Source organism: Heloderma suspectum, chromosome 1, assembly GCF_057233095.1.
Source record: "Heloderma suspectum isolate Gila_16-S chromosome 1, 16-S_ref, whole genome shotgun sequence".
Taxonomy (NCBI): domain Eukaryota; kingdom Metazoa; phylum Chordata; class Lepidosauria; order Squamata; family Helodermatidae; genus Heloderma; species Heloderma suspectum.
This window is the reverse complement of record NC_139458.1, coordinates 208,427,820-208,449,235: the sequence shown is the minus strand read 5'-3', so window position 1 is coordinate 208,449,235 and position 21,416 is coordinate 208,427,820. Positions and strand designations below refer to the sequence as shown.

Genomic DNA, 21,416 nt, shown 5'->3' with positions numbered 1-21,416 from the left:
ACAAATAATTTTGGCTGTTAGAAAAACTGTTGAGATATTTATATGGAATTATATTTATAAAATCAACATGGCATACTTTAGTTTTCTTCACTAAATATAAATCAAATAAACTTACTAGATCAAATTTCAATCAATTCAGAGGACTGGAAAAAATTCTGGAAAACCCACACCTCTGGTTGACACTAATGCTTGCTTGCCCTTGGACTTAAATGTTAGCACAGCTTTCTGAGTTCATTTCCAGATGGACATAGGGCTTAAATACAAGCACAGCTCTTTATTACTTTGGGTACTCATGCCTTGGGTTTTCAGGCCTCTGCAATAAGTACACTGCACAGAAAGAAAGAACAACAGCTGGAGTTCTTCAATCATATTTTCAAATTCCTTGGTCAGTAATTTTTACCAGGGAGTCATTTGGAATGGAGAGTGGAGGGCCACATTTACCATCCTTCTAAGTGACCTGCTGTTGAGGCCAGAGACCTCTGGAATCCTTTCTGCTGTCCAAAAGGAGGGGGAAGGGGAAATGAGGAAGAGAATGGAGTCCATTTACTAGAGGAGCATCTCTCCTCTGCTTAGACACCCTGGTTTCAACCCATTTTCCACTTCGTTTCCCAAGAAGGCAGAGAGGAAGGCAAGGGTGTGCTAGGCAACTGAACATCTACATAGTCACAAGTCCCACACAGCTTACATGACTTACTTTCTCCACACTGTAGTATTTGAGTCTTCAACTGTTCAATGTCACAGGAAAAGCGGGCAGATCTACCCAGTTCTTCATCATATTTTCGTTCACTTACGAAGTGCTACAATGAAGGGGGAAGTACCTTTGAAATACATTGCCCCATATGATTAACTAGAAACTCTATGCATAAAATCATTACAGAGCCTCATCTGTTGAAACACCAACATTTTGGGAAGATGCACACTTCTGACTTGGAGCCTTTAGGTACATTTTATCCTTTGAGAAATCTGTCCACAGCTATTGATTCAGCACCAGTAGAACAATAAATACCCTTTCCTCATGTATAATGGGGGGAAAGTTTGTTACTTGTAAAAAATGTAGATATATTGTGTTCTAGTGCAATGGAGGTGGAGCACAAACCTCAGAAAAAGAAAAAGAATACCCCGAACATTAACAAAATTGGGAGAAAATGTTGGTGAATATATAACTTGGAGAACATTCCTCTAAGGACAAATCACAAGAAGTGAGAGTTTGAATTTTGCTTTTACCCACTCCAGTGTACATGGGGGATCATGTGAACCGATAACTACCGGAGGTACAAGCTCGGTTTCGAAGAGGCAGAGGAACCAGAGATCAAATTGCCAACATTCGCTGGATCATGGAGAAAGCAAGAGAATTCCAGAAAAATGTCTATTTCTGCTTCATTCACTACGCTAAAGCCTTTGATTGTGTGGATCACAACAAACTGTAGCAAATTCTTACAGAGATGGGAGTACCAGACCACCTTACCTGTCTCCTGAGAAACCTGTATGAGGGTCAAGAAGCAACAGTAAGAACTGGACATAGAAAAACCAATTGGTTCAAAATTGGGAAAGGAGTACGACAAGGCTGTATATTGTCGCTCTGCTTATTTGATTTATATGCAGAGTACATCATGAGAAACGCTGGGTTGGATGAATCACAGGTCGGAAGTAAGATTGCCGGGAGAATTATCAACAGCCTCAGATACGCAGATGATACCACCCTAATGGCAGAAAGAGAAGAGGATCTAAAGAGCCTCTTGTTGAGGGTGAAAGTGGAGAGTGCAAAAGCTGGTTTGAAACTCAACATTAAAAAAACTAAGATCATGGCATCTCGCCCCATCACTTCCTGGCATATAGAAGGGGAAGAAATGGAAGCAGTGACAGTTTTTATTTTCTTGGGCTCCAAGATCACTGCAGACGGTGACTGTAGCCATGAAATTAAAAGACGCTTGCTCCTTGGGAGGAAAGCTATGGCAAACCTAGACAGCATAGTAAGAAGCAGAGATATCACCTTGCCAACAAAGATTCGTATAACCAAAGCTATGGTTTTCCCAGTAGCAACATATGGCTGTGAGAGCTGGACTATAAGGAAGGCTGAGTGCCGAAGAATTGATGCTTTCGAACTGTGGTGCTGGAGAAGACTCTTATGAGTCCCCTGGACTGCAAGGAGTTCAAATCAGTCAATCCTAAAGGAAATCAACCATGACTGCTCATTGGAAGGACAGATACTGAAGCTGAAGCTCAAATATTTTGGCCACCTAATGCGAAGAGAAAAGTCACTGGAAAAGACTCTGATGCTGGGAAAGACTGAAGGCAAAAGGAGAAGGGGATGGCAGAGGATGAGGTGGCTAGATAGCATCACCGATGCAATGAATATGAACTTGAGCACACTCCAGGAGAGAGCGGAGGACAGGAAGGCCTGGCGTGCTATGGTCCATGGGGTCATGAAGAGTCGGACATGACTTAACGACTGTACAATGACTCCAGCCTCCTTCCCTCCCTGTCCCCAAAGCCTCTGCTAGATAGGCAAAATCACCCATCTACCTTAAATGCTGCGCGGGAGGTGCCAGGCGCCTCCCTCTCTGCATAGGATACTCGTGAGCCTCTGAGTTCAGGGGCTTACAGGTACCCAGGGTGCAGCCCATAGGACTGTGCCCTAATAGAGCTGGGGGGGGGAGAAGTCCATTTTTTGTTGCGTAATCTTTTCAGCCTATTTGAAGACATTTCTCCAGAACTGGTTTACCAAGGGGCAAAGCCACCACATATGAAAGTAGGTTCATCACATCCTCTCCAACATTCTGGGGATGTTGAGCTACTGATATGACTTAATTTCACTGGGGTGAGGTTCCATCGATACAGTAATTTAATAGAGTTCTCTTTTATTTTGACAGAAACATTTAAATGGGGCAGTAGTCCAAATCCTGTTCCAGCTAGATTATTCCACAAGTCTGCCCAGGGTCTTTTTCCCAAGCTGCTCTGACACCTTCACAGGATCCATATTTAATATCAATTAGCATATTATATAGTTTGAAACTAGCCCTTTAGTATCTAACTTTGTGCAACGATAGAGTCAAAGTCAGTTAGCAACTACTTGTGCTTTCACCTGAGGCTTTGCTGTAAACGAGGAAATTTGAAACCAATTTATGTTTCTGTTCTGAAGCATATCTCTGAGTTGTGACCAAATCTAGGGCAAATGTCCACAAATACGTCCTTCCATCTAAAACCCAGTCTGATCCCAGTCCTGAAACCCTTCCAATTTATCTGGATCAAGAAACAATAGATGATGAAGGAATGGAATAATTATGGAAGACTCAGGAGAATGGATCTTGTGCCATCTTTTCCAAGTTTCCATAGCTATCTATTGTTGTTGTTCAGTCGTTCAGTCGTGTCCGACTCTTCGTGACCCCATGTACCATAGCACACCAGACCTTCCTGTCCTGCGCTCTCTCCCAGAGTGTGCTCAAGTCCATATTCATTGCATCGGTGATGCTATCTAGCCATCTCATCCTCTGCTGTACCCTCCTCCTTTTGCCTTCAGTCTTTCCCAGCATCAGGGTCTTTTCCAGAGAGTTTTCTCTTCGCATTAGGTGGCCAAAATATTTGAGCTTCAGCTTCAGTATCTGTCCTTCCAATGAGCACTCAGGGTTGATTTCCTTTAGTATGGGCTGGTTTGAACTCCTTGCAGTCCAGGGGACTCGTAAGAGTCTTCTCCAGCACCACAGTTCGAAAGCATCAATTCTTCGGCGCTCAGCCTTCCTTATAGTCCAGCTCTCACAGCCATACGTTACTACTGGGAAAACCATAGCTTTGATTAGACGGACCTTTGTCAGCAAGGTGATGTCTCTGCTTCTTACTATGCTGTCTAGGTTTGCCATAGCTTTCTTCCCAAGGAGCAAGCGTCTTTTAATTTCATGGCTACAGTCACCGTCTGCAGTGATCTTGGAGCCCAAGAAAATAAAATCTGTCACTGCTTCCATTTCTTCCCCTTCCTTATGCCAGGAAGTGATGGGGCCAGATGCCATGATCTTAGTTTTTTTAATGTTGAGTTTCAAACCAGCTTTTGCACTCTCCTCTTTCACCCTCAACAAGAGGCTCTTTAGATCCTCTTCACTTTCTGCCATTAGGGTGGTATCGTCTGCGTATCTGAGGTTGTTGATAATTCTCCCGGCAATCTTACTTCCGACCTGTGATTCATCCAACCCAGCGTTTCTCATGATATACTCTGCATATAAATCAAATAAGCAGAGCGACAATATACAGCCTTGTCGTACTCCTTTCCCAATTTTGAACCAATCGGTTGTTCCATGTCTGGTTCTTACTGTTGCTTTTTGACCCTCGTACAGGTTTCTCAGGAGACAGGTAAGTTGGTCTGGTACCCCCATCTATTTCAGAATTTGCCACAGTTTGTTGTGATCCACACAATCAAAGGCTTTAGTGTAGTCAATGAAGCAGAAATAGACGTTTTTCTGGAATTCTCTTGCTTTCTCCATGATCCAGCGAAAGTTGGCGATTTGATTTCTAGTTCCTCTGCCTCTTCGAAACCCACCTTGTACTTCCAGTAGTTCTTGGTTCGCATACTGCTGAAGCCTAGCTTGTAGGATTTTGAGCATAACCTTGCTGGCATGTGAAATGAGCGCAATTGTACGGTAGTTTGAACACTCTTTGGCATTGCCATTCTTTGGAATTGGAATGTAAACTGACCTTTTCCAGTCTTGTGGCCACTGCTGAGTGTTGCTCAAAATCCTACAAGCTAGGCTTCAGCAGCATGTGAACCGAGAACTACTGGAAGTACAAGTGGGGTTTCGAAGAGGCAGAGGAACTAGAGATCAAATCGCCAACATTCGCTGGATCATGGAGAAAGCAAGAGAATTCCAGAAAAACGTCTATTTCTGCTTCATTCACTACACTAAAGCCTTTGATTGTGTGGATCACAACAAACTGTGGCAAATTCTTAAAGAGATGGGAGTACCAGACCACCTTACTTGTCTCCTGAGAAACCTGTATGAGGGTCAAGAAGCAACAGTAAGAACCGGACATGGAACAACCGATTGGTTCAAAATTGGGAAAGGAGTACGACAAGGCTGCATATTGTCGCCCTGCTTATTTAACTTATATGCAGAGTACATCATGAGAAATGCCCGGTTGGATGAATCACAGGTCGGAATTAAGATTGCCGGGAGAATTATCAACAACCTCAGATATGCAGACGATACCACCCTAATGGCAGAAAGCGAAGAGGATCTAAAGAGCCTCTTGTTGAGGGTGAAAGTGGAGAGTGCAAAAAGCTGGTTTGAAACTCAACATTAAAAAAACTAAGATCATGGCATCTGGCCCCATCACTTCCTGGCATAAGGAAGGGGAAGAAATGGAAGCAGTGACAGATTTTATTTTCTTGGGCTCCAAGATCACCGCAAATGATGACTGTAGCCATGAAATTAAAAGACGCTTGCTCCTTGGGAGGAAAGCTATGGCAAACCTAGACAGCATAGTAAAAAGCAGAGACTTCACCTTGCCGACAAAGGTTCATATAATCAAAGCTATGGTTTTCCCAGTAGTAACGTATGGCTGTGAGAGCTGGACTATAAGGAAGGCTGAGCGCCGAAGAATTGATGCTTTCGAACTGTGGTGCTGGAGAAGACTCTTGCAAGTCCCCTGGACTGCAAGGAGGTCAAATCAGTCAATCCTAAAGGAAATCAACCCTGACTGCTCATTGGAAGGACAGATACTGAAGCTCAAACTCAAGCTCAAATATTTTGGCCACCTAATATGAAGAGAAAACTCCCTGGAAAAGACCCTAGTGCTGGGAAAGATTGAAAGCAAAAGGAGAAGGGGACGGCAGAGGATGAGATGGCTAGATAGCATCACCGATGCAATGAGTATGAACTTGAGCACACTCCGGGAGAGAGAGGAGGACAGGAAGGCCTGATGTGCTATGGTCCATAGGGTCACGAAGAGTCAGACACGACTAAACAACAACTTAGAAGGCCGGATTTGCACTTCGTTTTGAAAATTCAGCCCTGGTTTTTAGTGCTGAAATCTTGAATGTCTGACCCACATATTGCTATAGAGAGGCATAACCTCCCTCAAATAGAAATGGCCTATAAAACCAACCTTAATTTCAGCCCGCAGATCAGCCAGCTGTGTCTCTGCCATCTGACTAGCCAAATCCGTTAGCCGCTTCAATTCTTCAGCTTTTTTCTGACGAGCAGTTAAGATTTCCACTGCCAAACACAAGAGGATGATGCAAAAACGTTTTAATGTACATGGAGGGTGCAATCCAATCGGGATAGGCGGTTGCCTATCCAATGCAGGACAGGGGAAGTGCGAAGGGGGTCATCCCCTCTGCACTTCAGCTACCCTGCATTTGCAGCTAGATAGCCAATTTCAGCTGTCTAGCTGCGGGAAGGTGGAGCAGGGGAAGCGGCTGCCGGATGACACATACAATGTGTCATACCGGCATTTCCATCTTCTCTGCCCCGGAAGGCCCCCAGGAATGCCCCGTTTTCACCGCTCTGTGCTCCTCTTCCGAGCATGGAGCATGAGGCTGTTCCAAGCTGCCGCGAGGCAGCGCAGGAAGGGGGAAGGTCGGTTCTCAGGGAATTTACCTCGGAGCGTGGGCTCCAAGGTCGGTTCCCGGAAACCAACATATCCTATGGCCGTCTAGCTGCTGACTAGCGGCCATAGGATTGTTCCCTTAATGTCTTGTCATGTATACTTCACATCAATAAATGAAAGAGACGCCCATAGTGATGAATTAACATCATCCACTAGTGGATGAAAATAGTAGCCATATGTCTCATCTCCCCACTTCCTATAATGTCCAATACAATTTATCTGTGTCCTGGTGTTTTACATTTCTCTGCATTCCGCAGCTGCTGTGGGGGCAGGAAAAACATAGAATGTCATGTTGTCAGGATATGAGTAAGTTGTACTAGATATTATAGAATGAGAGGATGGAACTAAACATGTGGCTGCTGTTCTGGGTGGCAGCCACATGTTTTAATATAACATGTAGGTTGGCCCAGAGTTAATAGGTTTATTTCAACTTTGGGGCATCAAAATCTCTGTCCAAAATGGAAACCATTCTTCAGTATAGACACAGGCAGATACTATGCATGCATTTTTTGTCTAAATGATTGACTTTGGGATGATTGCTGATTGATTGGCTTTATTTTTTATTTTTATTTTATTTGGTTGGTTCTTTTTCCTGCGGCCAGTGTCTGAAATAAATCTAAACTACCACAAGAAATGGTGTATAAAACACAACATTCCCTAAGGCTCCTGTGAGATACAGCAAATGTAGTAAAATATTTTTATGCTAAGAAAAGCTGGACTTGCATCCTGTAAAAATTCTGGGCTGTATCCAGTGCTGTGTGAGCTTCCCGCGCCCTCTTTCCCACTGCAGCCTACAGCAGCCCTTGAAAAGCCTCTTCTGCCCTAGGGGCCACAAGACCCTTAGAAAAAGCCTGACATGTGGTGGGAGGGCAGAACTGCCACACTTCTGCTCATGTAGCACTGGATACAACCTTATGCAAATTAAGCAATATTATAGTATTAGAATACTTTGGGCTGTATCCAACTGTGTCATTCTGTTAGCACAAATGATGTTGCACTAGGTTATGAACTATGCGCAAGAGAAGAATCTAAAGTTACATTTGCACAAGCATGGTTGTGCAAGCAGTTGTGCATTATGCTTGTGCAACTGTTTGTGCATAACCCTTGTGCAACCCGTTGTGCAACCCACTGCACATGGTTCCGTAAGTGCTTGCACAAAGGGTTCTGCAAGCATAATGGGCAATCATTTGCACAGCGGAAAGATTCAGTGGCGCTCTGCTAACGCTATTTCAGTTTACGGAATAACACCGTTGGATAGTGCCTTTCCCTAATTCTGCGTCTGCAAAGAAATATGTAGGATACTCTGGCTCTGAGCATTAGAATTCCTGTTTGGACCCCATCTCTCTCTCCCCCTGCTCCTCCCTTTGGATTGTGAGATTTCACCAGTGTTCATCCAAATCCCTTTAAGCCTATTTTCACTGTTAAAAACTTGCTTTTTTTAGGGTGCAGGAAGGTGGAGAAATGCAACTGTTGAATGCACAGCAGCCCTAATTATTCTAACAACCTCTGCAATTTCAGGTGGGGAACCTCTGGTGCAAAACCTAGGTGCAAATATATCCAGAGTCCAAATCCATACATGGCAAAATAGGTAGTGCTACTTCTGTATAGATGAACTCTGGTTTCATTTCTGTAGAAGCAGCTACAAACAACCCTTTTCAGTTATTTCAAAGCAACATTCCTTGGGTTGGTTTATACTTACTGGCTTCTTCTTTAACTTTGTCAAGCTCTGCCATTAAAGCCACTTCTTTGTCTATGATACTGAAAATTAAAAACAAAAATGATTTAGTCAAGGGCAATAGAAACATGAGATTTTAAACAACTATATCCTTTGGAAGGACTTCCAAACAGTAATCCTGAATATCTGGGTACATATTATATACATTTTCTAGAAAGAGATAAAAGAAGGGGAAAAGTTAAGAAACCAGCATGCCTGGCCTTGTCTGGACATCATCAAATACATCATTACTTTATTAAAATCAGGCCTGGATACGTTATCTTATCTTATACACCATTAAATATTAGTGTACTTATTTTCCATTAAGCAATGGAATACAATTACAGAAAAAACAGTCTGGCTAGTCACAAGGGTCTTTTGCCTGCACATTTATTTCTTTCTTTGTTACATTCTTAACTAGATTTGAATTTAAAACAATTCTGTCCTACTGATTACACCAGCCTTCCTCAACCTGGTGTCCTCCAGTTGGTTTGGACTTCTACTCCTAGGATTCTTGACCATTGTCTGAGGCTGATGGAAAGCAGCAGGTTGGGGAAGACTGGATTACAATAATTTAAATCTCAGTTTAGAATGTTGGTATGTTGAAAACAGCCACTGCATCAGGCTTCTGTAATGACTGAATCACTTAATAATAATTCCTGTGGTATTGATATAATGCTGCCACAGCCACATTAATGTCATAATGTGATTTAACTCTCTGGGTAGGATCCAGATTTAGGTGCAAGCAACTGGGCTGGTGGAAGTGTATTTTCATGTCCCCTTATTAGAATTTCCTAAACAAAATGCTGGAGCTTTCAAAAGTGGGTAGGGGGAGAAAGTCTCCTGATGTGAAGATTTGTGGAAAGCTGCAGGTTTCTGGCCACATGTTAAATATTTGTTATTCATCCAAGTGGCCTATTTTGCTGCACACCAAGATCCCCAGCAAATCCCCTGTGAGCCATAAGGAGAGTTTTGTATAATGCTCATTGGAGCTTACCACGGTCTATGTGCATGGTGAAGCTATCAGATGGCTACACCGATGTGCACTAAAAGATAACTGTGACATACCCAGAAAAGTGCCGGGTCTGTGCAGAGTCAAGCAAATGCCTGACTGTCACACAAGAGGCACAAATGCAAGGCACAAAAGGAGATGTCTCAATAGGTGTAGGAAATAGTTCCATTAAACACAGCTCAGGTCCCAATGTATTTTGACAGAATGTTTATTTATTATTTATTTCATTTCTATACCGTCCAATAGCCGAAGCTCTCTGGCAGTTCCTTAACATTCCTCTTATGCCCACTCCAAAAAGAGCCATTGATACTACCCCAGTTCTTGCATTGGTTTCATGAGCTAGAACTTCTTTTGGGCTTAATTAAGATATTTACTGCACCTATTGGAACATCTTTTTTGTGCCTTGGTTTGATTTAGCAATGCAGCTTCAGAAACAACTGACACATATGCCATGAATTTCCCAGCAGATGGCACTCTATGCATGGATTCTCTGTGGTTCAAAATGATTCAGTCTTAGAACTATCCCCTAAAATTCAGAGGTCTGGCAGCTGGGACTGCTTCAAGTCTCCCTACACCCACTACATTGCTTGCCTGTGATGAATCCTAGTGACCCAGCCAGAAATGCCTCTGCTTCTGATACCCCCCACCATCTGTGTGTATGGTATGGGGCTATTATCATAATATTCTAACAGTAGTGAACAACTGTTGTCTCTCCACCACCCCAATTAAGAGACGTTTAACAGATTTGTTTTGCAACTGGGAGTTGGACTGGACTGGCAGTCAGGAGATCTGGGTTCTAGTCCCCATTCGGCCATGGAAGCCCACTGGGTGACTATGGGCCAGTCACAGACTCTCAGCCCAACCCACCTCACAGGGTAGTCGTTGTGAGGATAAAATGGAGGAGGAAGATTATGTACGCCGCCTTGGGTTCCTTGAGGAAAAATGGTGGGATATAACTGTAATAAATAAGTAAATTTAGAGCTCCCCAGAGTGGAGATTTCTCCTGGTCTTACTCTGGTACTTCAGGTGGGCATTTGGGGGAGGGTTTTTTGAGTGGGGGGATGTTAATATTAGGTAACAAGAAGGTACAGGACAAGCCAGTGCTAGCATTGTGCCTTGGGATGGGTGAGCACTCCAGCCCACACTGGCTCACCTATGGGTTGTTTGTGCATGAAGAGCCATGGGAGACCACCAGCCTGGGTTGAGACAGGAACTCTTGGGGACTGGGGCACACGGAATCAGGGATCAGGTGAGCTGAATGAGTGCCTCCTCCCTCTGCCCACTATCCCATTCAGGCAGTCCTCTAAGCTTTCTATTCTTGTGGGCAAGCATAATCAAGTAGATTTCATAAACAACCAGAGAGCAGTCTCCTCCTCCCACCGTTAATAATAACTACTCTGGCCATTTGTATCAGTTGTGGGATATATTAATACCAGCACTATTCATTTACGTTTACATGCTGCCTTTCTGCAATGTGATGTATGGTAGAACAAGAAAAACAGTTCAGTCCAGCTCCCAGATATGCTTTGGCACCAAGCCCCATAGGTGGGCACATTGTTTCAAGCTGCAGTCTCAAAACTTCCACCAAGATACTGACGGCTACAGGGACCTGCCTGGAGGCCCAGCTTAACCTGCATTGCATTCCCTTGCAGCTGGAGATACATTATAACATAAACGCTCCTCTTGCTCCCTCATCACCACTGCTGGGGTTGTATGTATCCAACGGTAGTTTTGAGCTAGTGGAAAGCACTTTCAGCATGAACAAGCCAGGGATGGCTGGGCACATCGGCGATCTCGTCTGATCTCATAAGCTAAGCAGGGTCAGCCCTGGTCAGTACTTGGATGGGAGACTGCCTGGGAATTAGGCTTCCTGCACTGAGCAGGGGGTTGGACTCGATGGTCTTGCAGGCCCCTTCCAGCCCTACGATTCTATGATCTATGATAAGGAAGGGCACCTGATTTTCACCAATCCATCCTACTCATCGCAGCCCTCCATGCCCCCTGAAAAGCTGCTCCTAAGAGTTGGGGAACTCCTTGGAACAGTATAGGATATGGCCTGGAGGGGTGAGCACAGCACTTTGCTAGGTCCTGCCAGCTGTTTTCTCAACCAACTGCAGTTTCTGAGCTGTCTTCAAAGGCAGCCCCACTTACTGCATTGCAGTAATCCAGCCTTGAGGTTACCAGGGCATGGATAACTGGGGCCAGGTTATCTCTGCAGAGGAGGAGATGGAGTTGATACACTGGTTAGAAGTGCTCAGGGCTACTCAAGCCACTTGGGCATCCAGTGCCAAAACTGGATTCATGACCACTCCTAAATGCCAAACCTGATGTTGTAGAGGTTGTGTAGCTCCATCTAAAATGGAATAAATTAAACACTACCTCCTTGGACAGATGAACCACCCATCAACAGCACCCCTGTCTCTAGCAAGACTGTGCATCTTTTTGAAGGAGGGAATTACAGATTCTAGAAGTATGTTTTAAGCTTATAGATTTCTAGAACAGTGGGTCTGGTTTGGAAGCACCCTCACTGCATTCAGTACAAACCTCTTCTCCAGTGTCAAGTTTTGAGGTGTGCGTGTGTATGTGTAAATAGTTTCTGCAAGTTTGCCGCACAGTCATGAAGTCAGGAAGAATTTGCTCTGACTTCTCTTTAAATATTGACATCTGTTTTTGCCCTGATTTACGTTTCACACTAAAGGATGCTTTGGGGATTTAGGCAGGACTGTAAAATATAAAATGTATGAGGAATGCCTGCCCACACAGCCTGTTAAACAGCCACTGCATGTTTGGCAAGGGCTACGGTCTCTCAGATAGTGTGAAATCATGCTAGACAAGTTCCAGGATTAGTGTGGAGATTGTGAATTTGGGCTGGCTTCATGCTGTTCTTAAAAGGCCAAAAGCTGTCTGTCCCCTCCATATGGAGAACCTGGCCTACACTGTGATTGAGAGTTGGCTGCTTTGAAGGGCTTCAGAGGAAACCACATAAATCGCTTGCTTATTGCTTCAAATCTGTTGTCTGTTTTCTATCAATAAGAATTCTGTATTCTAAACTAGAGTTTTGCTGGGTTAGGCATTCACATGAATGAAAACAAACTGAAATGAGAGGGAAAAAATCCATCTCTTATTTTTATGAAAGTACATTCTAATGGAGCCTAAGACTGGGTTCAGACAACACAATAAACCATGATGGGTTAAATAAACAATGCTGGCTTATTTAACCCATCATTGGTTAGCATGTCGTCTGTCAAGAATTTTTTAATCCACCATGGCTTATTTGGCTGAAATAATCCACTCTGATAACCCATGATCAACAGTAAGAGTTATTTAACCCACCATGGGTTATCGTGTTGTCTAGCACTCACTGTGGCTTATTTCGGTCACCTACAGAGTCGGCTGGCAAGAGCAACCAAAACTGCTGCAGCTGCTCTGCTCCAGCCTGCAGAGCCCTTTTTCTGAGATCTGACAAGCAGGCAACTGCAGCCAAACAAGCACAGCCTTCCCCAATACTGCGCTACAGTTACGAAATGACAGCTTTTCCCTAGTACAATGACAGCCTTGCACTATCGCGCTACCCCGCTACGGTGAAGTTACACAATGACAGGCTTCCCTGATCACTATTTTGAAACTACACAACTTGGGAAATAGGGAGAAATGGGGGAAGAGCTACTCTTCCATGAAGAAGCACAGTTCCGCAATTATTATTATTTTATTATTATTTACATTTATATCCCACCTTTCTTCCATCATGGAACTCAAGGTGGCTACTTGTGGTTCCCTGATGGTCTCCTCTCCAAGCACTGTCCAGACCCAGACCTGCTTAGCTTCAGCAAGGTGGCTGCCTCACGTGCCTTCAGACCATGCCCTGGGACGAATTATCCACTACAGCATCTGAAGGCCCCCCATGAGGGAACCCCACCTGTGCAATTTTGCCTCATTCCAGCAAACTGTCAGGAAATTATAGCTCCCACCCCCTTTTCTCTTCTCTGGTCACTTTTCCAAGAAGAAGAAAAACAGCCCAGGGGGCGGGTGTGTGTGTGGAATGTGCAACTCCACTTTAATGTCATCGATTTTGACGACAATAAAGCCGTCTATGCCGTCAATGGCTATGGAGGAAAATGTGCAATTGAGGGCTTTTTCCTGATCCTGCAAACCCCCAGGGGTTTTTTTGTGCCACCCCCTTTTTGGCACAAAAATCCCACCCAGGATTTTCACAGATGCGATCAGGGAGTCCTGTGATTGTGCGATCCCACTACAGCAAAGCTGCACAATCTGGGAAGGCTGGCATTCTCATCAGGGGAGGGTGTCAGTGTGTTTTTGCTCCTTGGTGAGTAGTCCTGTGTGGTTTGATGTTGGATCCAATGTCTCCTGATTAAGACAGGCTGTGTGTGAAGTGATGTCCCGATCCTGCAAACCCCCAAGGTTTTATAGCCGCCACCCCCCTTTTTGGTGCACTCGAGACGTTCGCTTCTTGGTGAGCAGTCGCACGGGGTTTTGATGTTGAATTGGGTGCCTCCCGACTGCAAACGTCCAGCACTTTTGACGTGAAACAGTGCCACTGTTCGGGCGGGAGGACTGCAGCAGGACAGGGGGTAGGGGTGGGGAGTCAAATTACACACAGTAACTTAATAAGCTACTCACAGTAGCTTATTAGCCTGTTTGTGTGGTGGGGATTGTAGGCTATTTCAAAAATAAAGTACTGTGTGTAGCTTATTAACTCATCATGGGTTACTGTGACATCCGAATGCATTGTAAGTGTATCTAGGAGGACAGAGGTTGCCAGTCTAGTTAATCAACTATGATGTATTATCAGGCTGAATATGGGAGAAGTCCCATACATTTTAATTAGTGATTGATGAAGTTTGCAAATAATGGTCCTGTAATATGAAGTTGCACTGCTTCCTTGCTATACAGTTGCTTGGTTGGAAGAAAGAATTGCCTGACAGAAGATGCAAAGTGCATGAGCACTGACAGAGAGTGACTCTTGCTGATATTCAATACCTGAAGGTCCATCACACAGAAGAGGGCAACAACCTGTTCTCTGCTGCTCCATGGGGTTCATTAAGTTACTAGTGTAACTTAATGAACCCCGTGTAACTAGTGGGCTCAAGATACAGGGCAGCTAGATTTCAGCTGAACATTTTGAGAAACTTTTTGACACTGAGAGCAGCTTGATCATGAAATCAGTTGTCCACTGGGAGAAGGATAATGGGCTCTTCCTTGCTGGAGGTCTTGAAACAAAAGCCAGGCAGCCATTTCCTGGGGATGCTGTAGCTTTAGATTTTCCTGCACTGAGCAGGGAGTTGGACAACGCGGCCCACAAGGCCCCCTCCAACTCTATGATCCGTAAAATTCCGCCTTCTGTTATCAAAGGTGTCTCCTTCCTTCCTTTGCCTTCAGCACTTTCCATTACTGACCATGCAGCTACCCACTTCTTTGCTTCCCAATTACATGCTGGGAAAAGCCAGAAACTTCTGTGTTTTCTTAGAGAGGCCCCATTTTACACTTGGATAATCTGGGGCACAGACCAACTTGTCCAGATAATCTTTTGTGTTACCAGCAGCATCCACTGCAGTGCTTTGATACTGTATCAGAAAAACAGCCCAATAGAAGATGCAATATATATTTTCATTGATTTGTTGTGGGCTTTGGCTATTGCTCACAACCCACTGAGATAGATCTGTTGTTGTTGTTGTTGTTGTTCAGTCATTAAGTCGTGTCCGACTCTTCGTGACCCCATGGACCACAGCACGCCAGGCCTTCCTGTCCTCCACTCTCTCCCGGAGTGTGCTCAGGTTCATATTCATTGCATCGGTGATGCTATCTAGCCATCTCATCCTCTGCCATCCCCTTCTCCTTTTGCCTTCAATCTTTCCCAGCATAAGGGTCTTTTCCAGTGACTTTTCTCTTCGCATTAGGTGGCCAAAATATTTGAGCTTCAGCTTCAGTATCTGTCCTTCCAATGAGCAGTCAGGGTTGATTTCCTTTAGGATGGACTGATTTGACCTCCTTGCAGTCCAGAGGACTCGTAAGAGTCTTCTCCAGCACCACAGTTCGAAAGCATCAATTCTTCGGCGCTCAGCCTTCCTTATAGTCCAGCTCCCACAGCCATACATTACTACTGGGAAAACCATAGCTTTGATTATACGAATCTTTGTCGGCAAGGTGATGTCTCTGCTTCTTACTATGCTGTCTAGGTTTGCCATAGCTTTCCTCCCAAGGGGCAAGCGTCTTTTAATTTCATGGCTACAGTCACCATCTGCTGTGATCTTGGAGCCCAAGAAAGTAAAAGCTGTCACTTCTTCCATTTCTTCCCCTTCTATATGCCAGGAAGTGATGGGGCCAGATGCCATGATCTTTGTTTTTTGAATGTTGAGTTTCAAACCAGCTTTTGCACTCTCCACTTTCACCCTCAACAAGAGGCCCTTTAGATCCTCTTCGCTTTCTGCCATTAGGGTGGTATCGTCTGCGTATCTGAGGTCGTTGATAATTCTCCCGGCAATCTTACTTCCGAGCCGGCGTTTCTCATGATGTACTCTGCATATAAGTTAAATAAGCAGGGCGACAATATGCAGCCTTGTCGCACTCCTTTCCCAATTTTGAACCAATCGGTTGTTCCATGTCCGGTTCTTACTGTTGCTTCTTGACCCACATACAGGTTTCTCAGGAGAAAGGTAAGGTGGTCTGGTACTCCCATCTCTTTAAGAATTTGCCACAGTTTGTTGTGATCCACACAATCAAAGGCTTTAGCGTAGTGAATGAAGCAGAAATAGACGTTTTTCTGGAATTCTCTTGCTTTCTCCATGATCCAGCGAACGTTGGCGATCTGATCTCTAGTTCCTCTGCCTCTTCGAAACCCAGCTTGTACTTTCGATAGTTCTCAGTTCACATGCTGCTGAAGCCTGGCTTGTAGGATTTTGGGCATCACCTTGCTGGCATGTGAAATGAGCGCAATTGTGCGGTAGTTTGAACACTCTTTGGTGTTGCCCCTCTTTGGAATTGGAATGTAAACTGACCTTTTCCAGTCCTGTGGCCACTGTTGAGTGTTCCAAATTTGTTGGCATATTGAGTGCAGCACTGTAACAGCATCATCTTTTAGGATTTTAAATAGCTCAGCTGGAATACTGTCATCTCCACTAGCTTTGTTGTTAGTAATGCTTCCTAAGGCCCACTTGATTTCACTCTCTAGGATGTCCGGCTCAAGTTCAGTGGCCGCACTATCATGGCTATCAGGGACATTCAGATCTCCTGTATAGTTCTTCTGTGTATTCTTGCCACCTCTTCTTAATCTCATCTGCTTCTGTTAGGTCCCTGCCTTCTTTGTCCTTTATCATGCCCAGCTTTGCACAAAACGTTCCCTTGAGATCTCCAATTTTCTTGAAAAGACATCTAGTCTTTCCCATTCTATTGTTTTCCTCGATTTCTTTGCATTGTTCATTTAAGAAGGCCTTCTTGTCTATCCTTGCTCTTCTCTGGAACTCTGCATTCAGTTGGATATATCTTCCCCTTTCTCCCTTGCTTTTCGCTTCCCTTCTTTCCTCAGCGACTTGTAAAGCCTCATCAGACAGCCACTTTGCTTTCTTGCATTTCTTTTTCTTTGGGATGGATTGAGTTGCTGCCTCTTGAACAATGTTACGGACCTCTGTCCATAGTTCCTCAGGCACTCAGGTCTAATCCCTTAAATCTATTCCTGACCTCCACTGTATATTCATAAAGGATATGATTTAGGTCATACCTGAATGGTTTAGTGGTTTTCCCTATGTTCTTCAATTTCAGCCGAAATTTTGCAAGAAGCAGCTCATGATCTGAGCCACAGTCAGCTCCAGGTCTTGTTTTTACTGACTGTATAGAGCTTCTCCATCTTTGGCTGCAAAGGACATAATCAATCTGATTTCGATATTGACCATCTGGTGATGTCCATGTGTAGAGTCGCCTCTTGTGCTGTTGGAAAGGAGTGTTTGCTATGATCAGCGTGTTATCTTGGCAAAACTCTATTAGCCTTTGTCCTGCTTCATTTTGTACACCAAGGCTATGCTTGCCTGTTATCCTGGTGATTTCTTGACTTCCTACTTTAGCATTCCAATCCCCTATGATGAAGAGGACATCTTTTTTTGGTGTTAGTTCTACAAGGTGTTGTAGGTCTTCATAGAACCGATCAACCTCAGCTTCTTCGGCCTCAGTGGTTGGGGCATAGACTTGAATTACTGTGATGTTGAATCGTTTGCCTTGGATTTGTACTGAGATCATTCTATCGTTTTTGAGATTGTACCCCAGTACTGCTTTTCCCACCCTTTTGTTGACTATGAGTGCTACTCCATTTCTTCTAAGGGATTCTTGCCCACAGTAGTAGATATGATGGTCACCTGAATTAAATTCGCCCATGCTTGTCCATTTTAGTTCGCTGATTCCCAAGATGTCGATGTTCAGTCTTGCCATCTCATGTTTGACCACCTCCAGCTTACCTTGATTCATTGGTCTTACATTCCAGGTTCCTAAACAATATTGTTCTTTACAGCATCGGACTTTCTTTTCACCACCAGACACATCCACAGCTGAATGTCCTTTCGGCTTTGGCCCAGCTGCTTCACTCTTTCTGGCACTACTTGGAAATTCCCTCTGCTCTTCCCCAGTAGAATATTGGACGCCTTCCGACCTGAGGGGCTCATCTCCCAGCATCGTATCTTTTAGCCTTGTGATACATTCCATGGGGTTTTCTTGGCAAGAATACTGGAGTGGATTGCCATTTCCTTCTCCAGTGGACCACATTTTGTCAGAACTCTCCACCATGACCTGTCCATCTTGGGTGGCCCTGCATGGCATAGCTTATGGCTTCACTGAGTTATGCAAGCCCCTTCGCCACAACAAGGCAGTGATCCCTGAAGGGTAGATCTGTACATACTGGCAAAGGATATTTGCACTGCTGTGATGATGGCTGCATTTGCACGGCTCTTCGAGTGGAATTCAGATAAGGCCCTAACTAGCTTCTGAATGCTTAGCACTGCAAAAAAAAAGGTATCATTTGATTATCAATTTGCATGTAAAAAACCTAATGTAACAAAACTAATTTTTGTTTATCATGAGATGATGGGGTTCATCACACAGAGCTTTTATCCTGCTACTGAGATGGCGCTCTCTCGGAAGTTTGTGGGCTCTTTAGATGACGCTGTTACCCTCCAGGGTGTCTCCCGCCATTTTCCCCAGCCTATCTCGTGTTTTCCCCAAACGCAAAAAATGTGGTATTTTTTCTAGCCCATGGAACAGGAGCGCCATGACCTCTGTGTGAAAATCTATAGTAGCGGAAGAAACCGCTGTCTGCCTGCTATGAGCATTTGTTTCCAGCTGTTGGGGGTGCCGTCAGGATGAGATTTGACTGGAGCGAGGGCAAGAAGCGCCTGCCAATTGCATCTCCTGTCTCTGCGTTTCTCAGTTGGAGGGAGAAGAGGATAAAATGCCTCCCTGCAACCAAGGGAGACACATCTGATCCCCCACCCCACCAAGCTCAGAAGCAACGTCCTCTGTTGTTTCAGAGCACCCTATTAAGTTCAGTGGGGCTTACTCCCAAGTAAGTGTGCCAAGGGCTGCAGACTTACAGCACAATCTTACAGTTTATGTCTCAGAGTTTATGTAAGACATAAACTTATATAAGACATAAACTTGTTTACAATCTTACAGTTTATGTCTACTCAGAAGTAAGTCAGAGGTTTCCTGGGGGCTGAGGGAAAACAGTACAGCAGAAGTTAAGCTATGAAAACAAGACTCCTCCCCCCTCCTTTGCACACATGCCAGGGAGGGAGGAAAGCACTCCCTCAGTTCAAACCACATGGCTGCCATGTAAAGAAGCCCTTCCTAATCCTGCAAAGAAACCGAAAGGGTTTCTTTCTTGTGGGTTTTTGCAGGGATTTTGCTTAATGTAGAAACACCCAAGCATGAGCAAAAAGAGGCACCTTCAACAGCACACACTTTGCATTTCTTCAACGGAATGTGCATAATAAGGGACAAAGAATTACTTAGGTGCTTAATGCAAATATATGCATGATTGCAAGATCTAGAAAAGTGATTAGAAGCTTTGTCACAGGACTGATGAATAGAAATGCTGCCTGGCTATGAAAAAAAATGTAGGCAGGGTCTCTATTCAGCTATGATCCCAGGAGGGTAGCCATTGAATTACATATTTTTGCAAGGCTTCAGAATACAACATTGTTCCATTGGGCCTGCAGGAGAAGCTGCCACCACCGGGGAAGAGGTGTGCCTGCTGCTGCTGGGCCTGCTGCTGCTGCCGCCACCAACACCAGCCCTTCCCTGCGGACTTCTGCCTGGCAGACCGCCAGTCCCTGCAGGACCAGGCCCCCAGGTACCGAGCCAGCTGTGCTGCTTCCACCTGCCCCTCCCTGGAGGGGCTACATAAGCTGGCTGGCTGAGGTGGCCTGGGAGAGCCAGGGCCTGCAGGAGAAGCCGCCACCACCACCACCGGGGAAGAGGCGTGCTTGCTGCTGCTGGGCCTGCCGCCACCGCTGCCGCCACCACTATCACTATCGCTATCGCTATCGCTACCGTGGACTCCTGCCTGGCATTATTTTTAAGGGGAGTTTTTAATTGTTGTTGTTGTTGTTGTTTTTAAATTCTGGGGGATTCTGTTGTGTTTTTAGGGGTGGGTAGCCTGCCTGATAGGCGGGAGTGAGGGGGCATGTGTCCACCTGATGGAGGCAGTGGGGGGAGTGTTGGGGGCCAGAACATTCCGAAGCTAGGCGGCAGGTGCTGGCGGAGCACTAGGGGCAGGCCATGCCAGGTTAGGGGAACAAGGGAGAGATGTGTAGTATCTGTCCCCTGCTCTGGGCCTGTCCAGAGCCAAAGGATGGCTGGGGGTGGCGTGACTCCATCTTCTGGCCTTTGTTTGCTGCTCTGCAATGCCAGGTCTGTTACCCAGAAAACGTCCCTCATCCATGACATGATCCTGGATGCGGGTGCAGACCTGGCATGTATTACAGAGACCTGGCTGGCCGAGGCCGCTGCTCCAACTCTTGCAGCCATGTGTCCAGCCGGATTTTTGTATGCACAGCAGCCAAGAACTGGGAATTGGGGAGGGGGAGTGGCTGTTATCTACCGAGAGTCCTTGGTCTTCACCAGACCCCCTCTCCAGGAGACCAAGGTTGCTGAATGCATGTACTGGAGGTTGGGCCCGAAGGGCAGTCTGGGGATTCTGCTCGTGTACCATCCACCCCGCTGTACGACTGACTCCCTGGCCGAGGTGCTTGAGGTGGTCTCTGATGTGCGTGTACAGTCCCCTAACTTATTGGTGTTGGGGGACTTCAACGTACATTCAGAGGCCATCCTCAGAGGAGCACCTCAGGACTTCATGGAGACCATGGCCTCTTGGGAGCTGCACCATATTCTAAATGGGCCCACCCATTTAGCCAGTCATGCACTAGACCTTGTGTTTGTTTCTGGAGAAGCGGGGAGTGATCTGGAAGTCGGGGGTATATCCACCATCCCCTTGTCATGGTCAGACCACTACCTGGTGACGTTAGACTTCTTGGTTCCACAACCCCACCGCAGGGGTGAAGGACCATTAAAATGGTCCGCCCCAGGTGTCTTATGGATCCGAATGGATTCCTGAACGTGCGTGGGGATTCTCTGGAGCATGCCAACGGCCACTCCGTCAAGACCCTGGTGGGTGGCTGGAATGCTGCAATCGCTGGGGCATTTGATAGGGTGGCTCTGAAACGCCCTCTCCCCCTGAACAGGGCTCAGACTGCACCATGATTCAATTCGCAGCTACAAGCTCTGAAACAGGAGGTGAGACGGCTAGAGCGCCGGTGGCGGAAGTCTGGCTCCAAAGATGATCAGACTAGGGATGTACGAAAGTCCCTTACCTTTCACGAAACTTGATTTGCGGTGGGGGGGAGGCGCTCCGTCTCTCCCCCCGAAATTCTGGCCTGGGGGGAGGCGCCCCGTCCCTCCCGCCACGAATCCTTGCCGGCTGGGACACAAATGGCGGCGGCCATAGCCGCCGCCATTTGCGTCCCTGCAGTCAGCCGTGAAAGGCTATGTAAATGTTTACGTAGCCTATCATGGCTGAGTGGGAAAAAAAACAAAAACTGC

General features: G+C 45.6%; 1 protein-coding gene across 8 annotated transcripts in view; it reads right to left on the bottom strand.

Annotated features, from left to right (window-relative positions):
* The window catches only part of SPATS2L (spermatogenesis associated serine rich 2 like), a 139,125-nt gene that overhangs the window by 4,716 nt on the left and 112,993 nt on the right, over nucleotides 1–21,416 (bottom strand). For all 8 annotated transcript variants that reach the window (XM_084817046.1, XM_084817055.1, XM_084817026.1 and 5 more), the window contains 3 exons: nucleotides 8,294–8,352; nucleotides 6,091–6,200; nucleotides 695–797 (listed from right to left, as the gene is read on the bottom strand). In XM_084817046.1, the coding sequence (XP_084673172.1) occupies nucleotides 695–797; nucleotides 6,091–6,200; nucleotides 8,294–8,352 (272 nt within the window). The remainder of the gene's footprint in view (nucleotides 1–694; nucleotides 798–6,090; nucleotides 6,201–8,293; nucleotides 8,353–21,416) is intronic.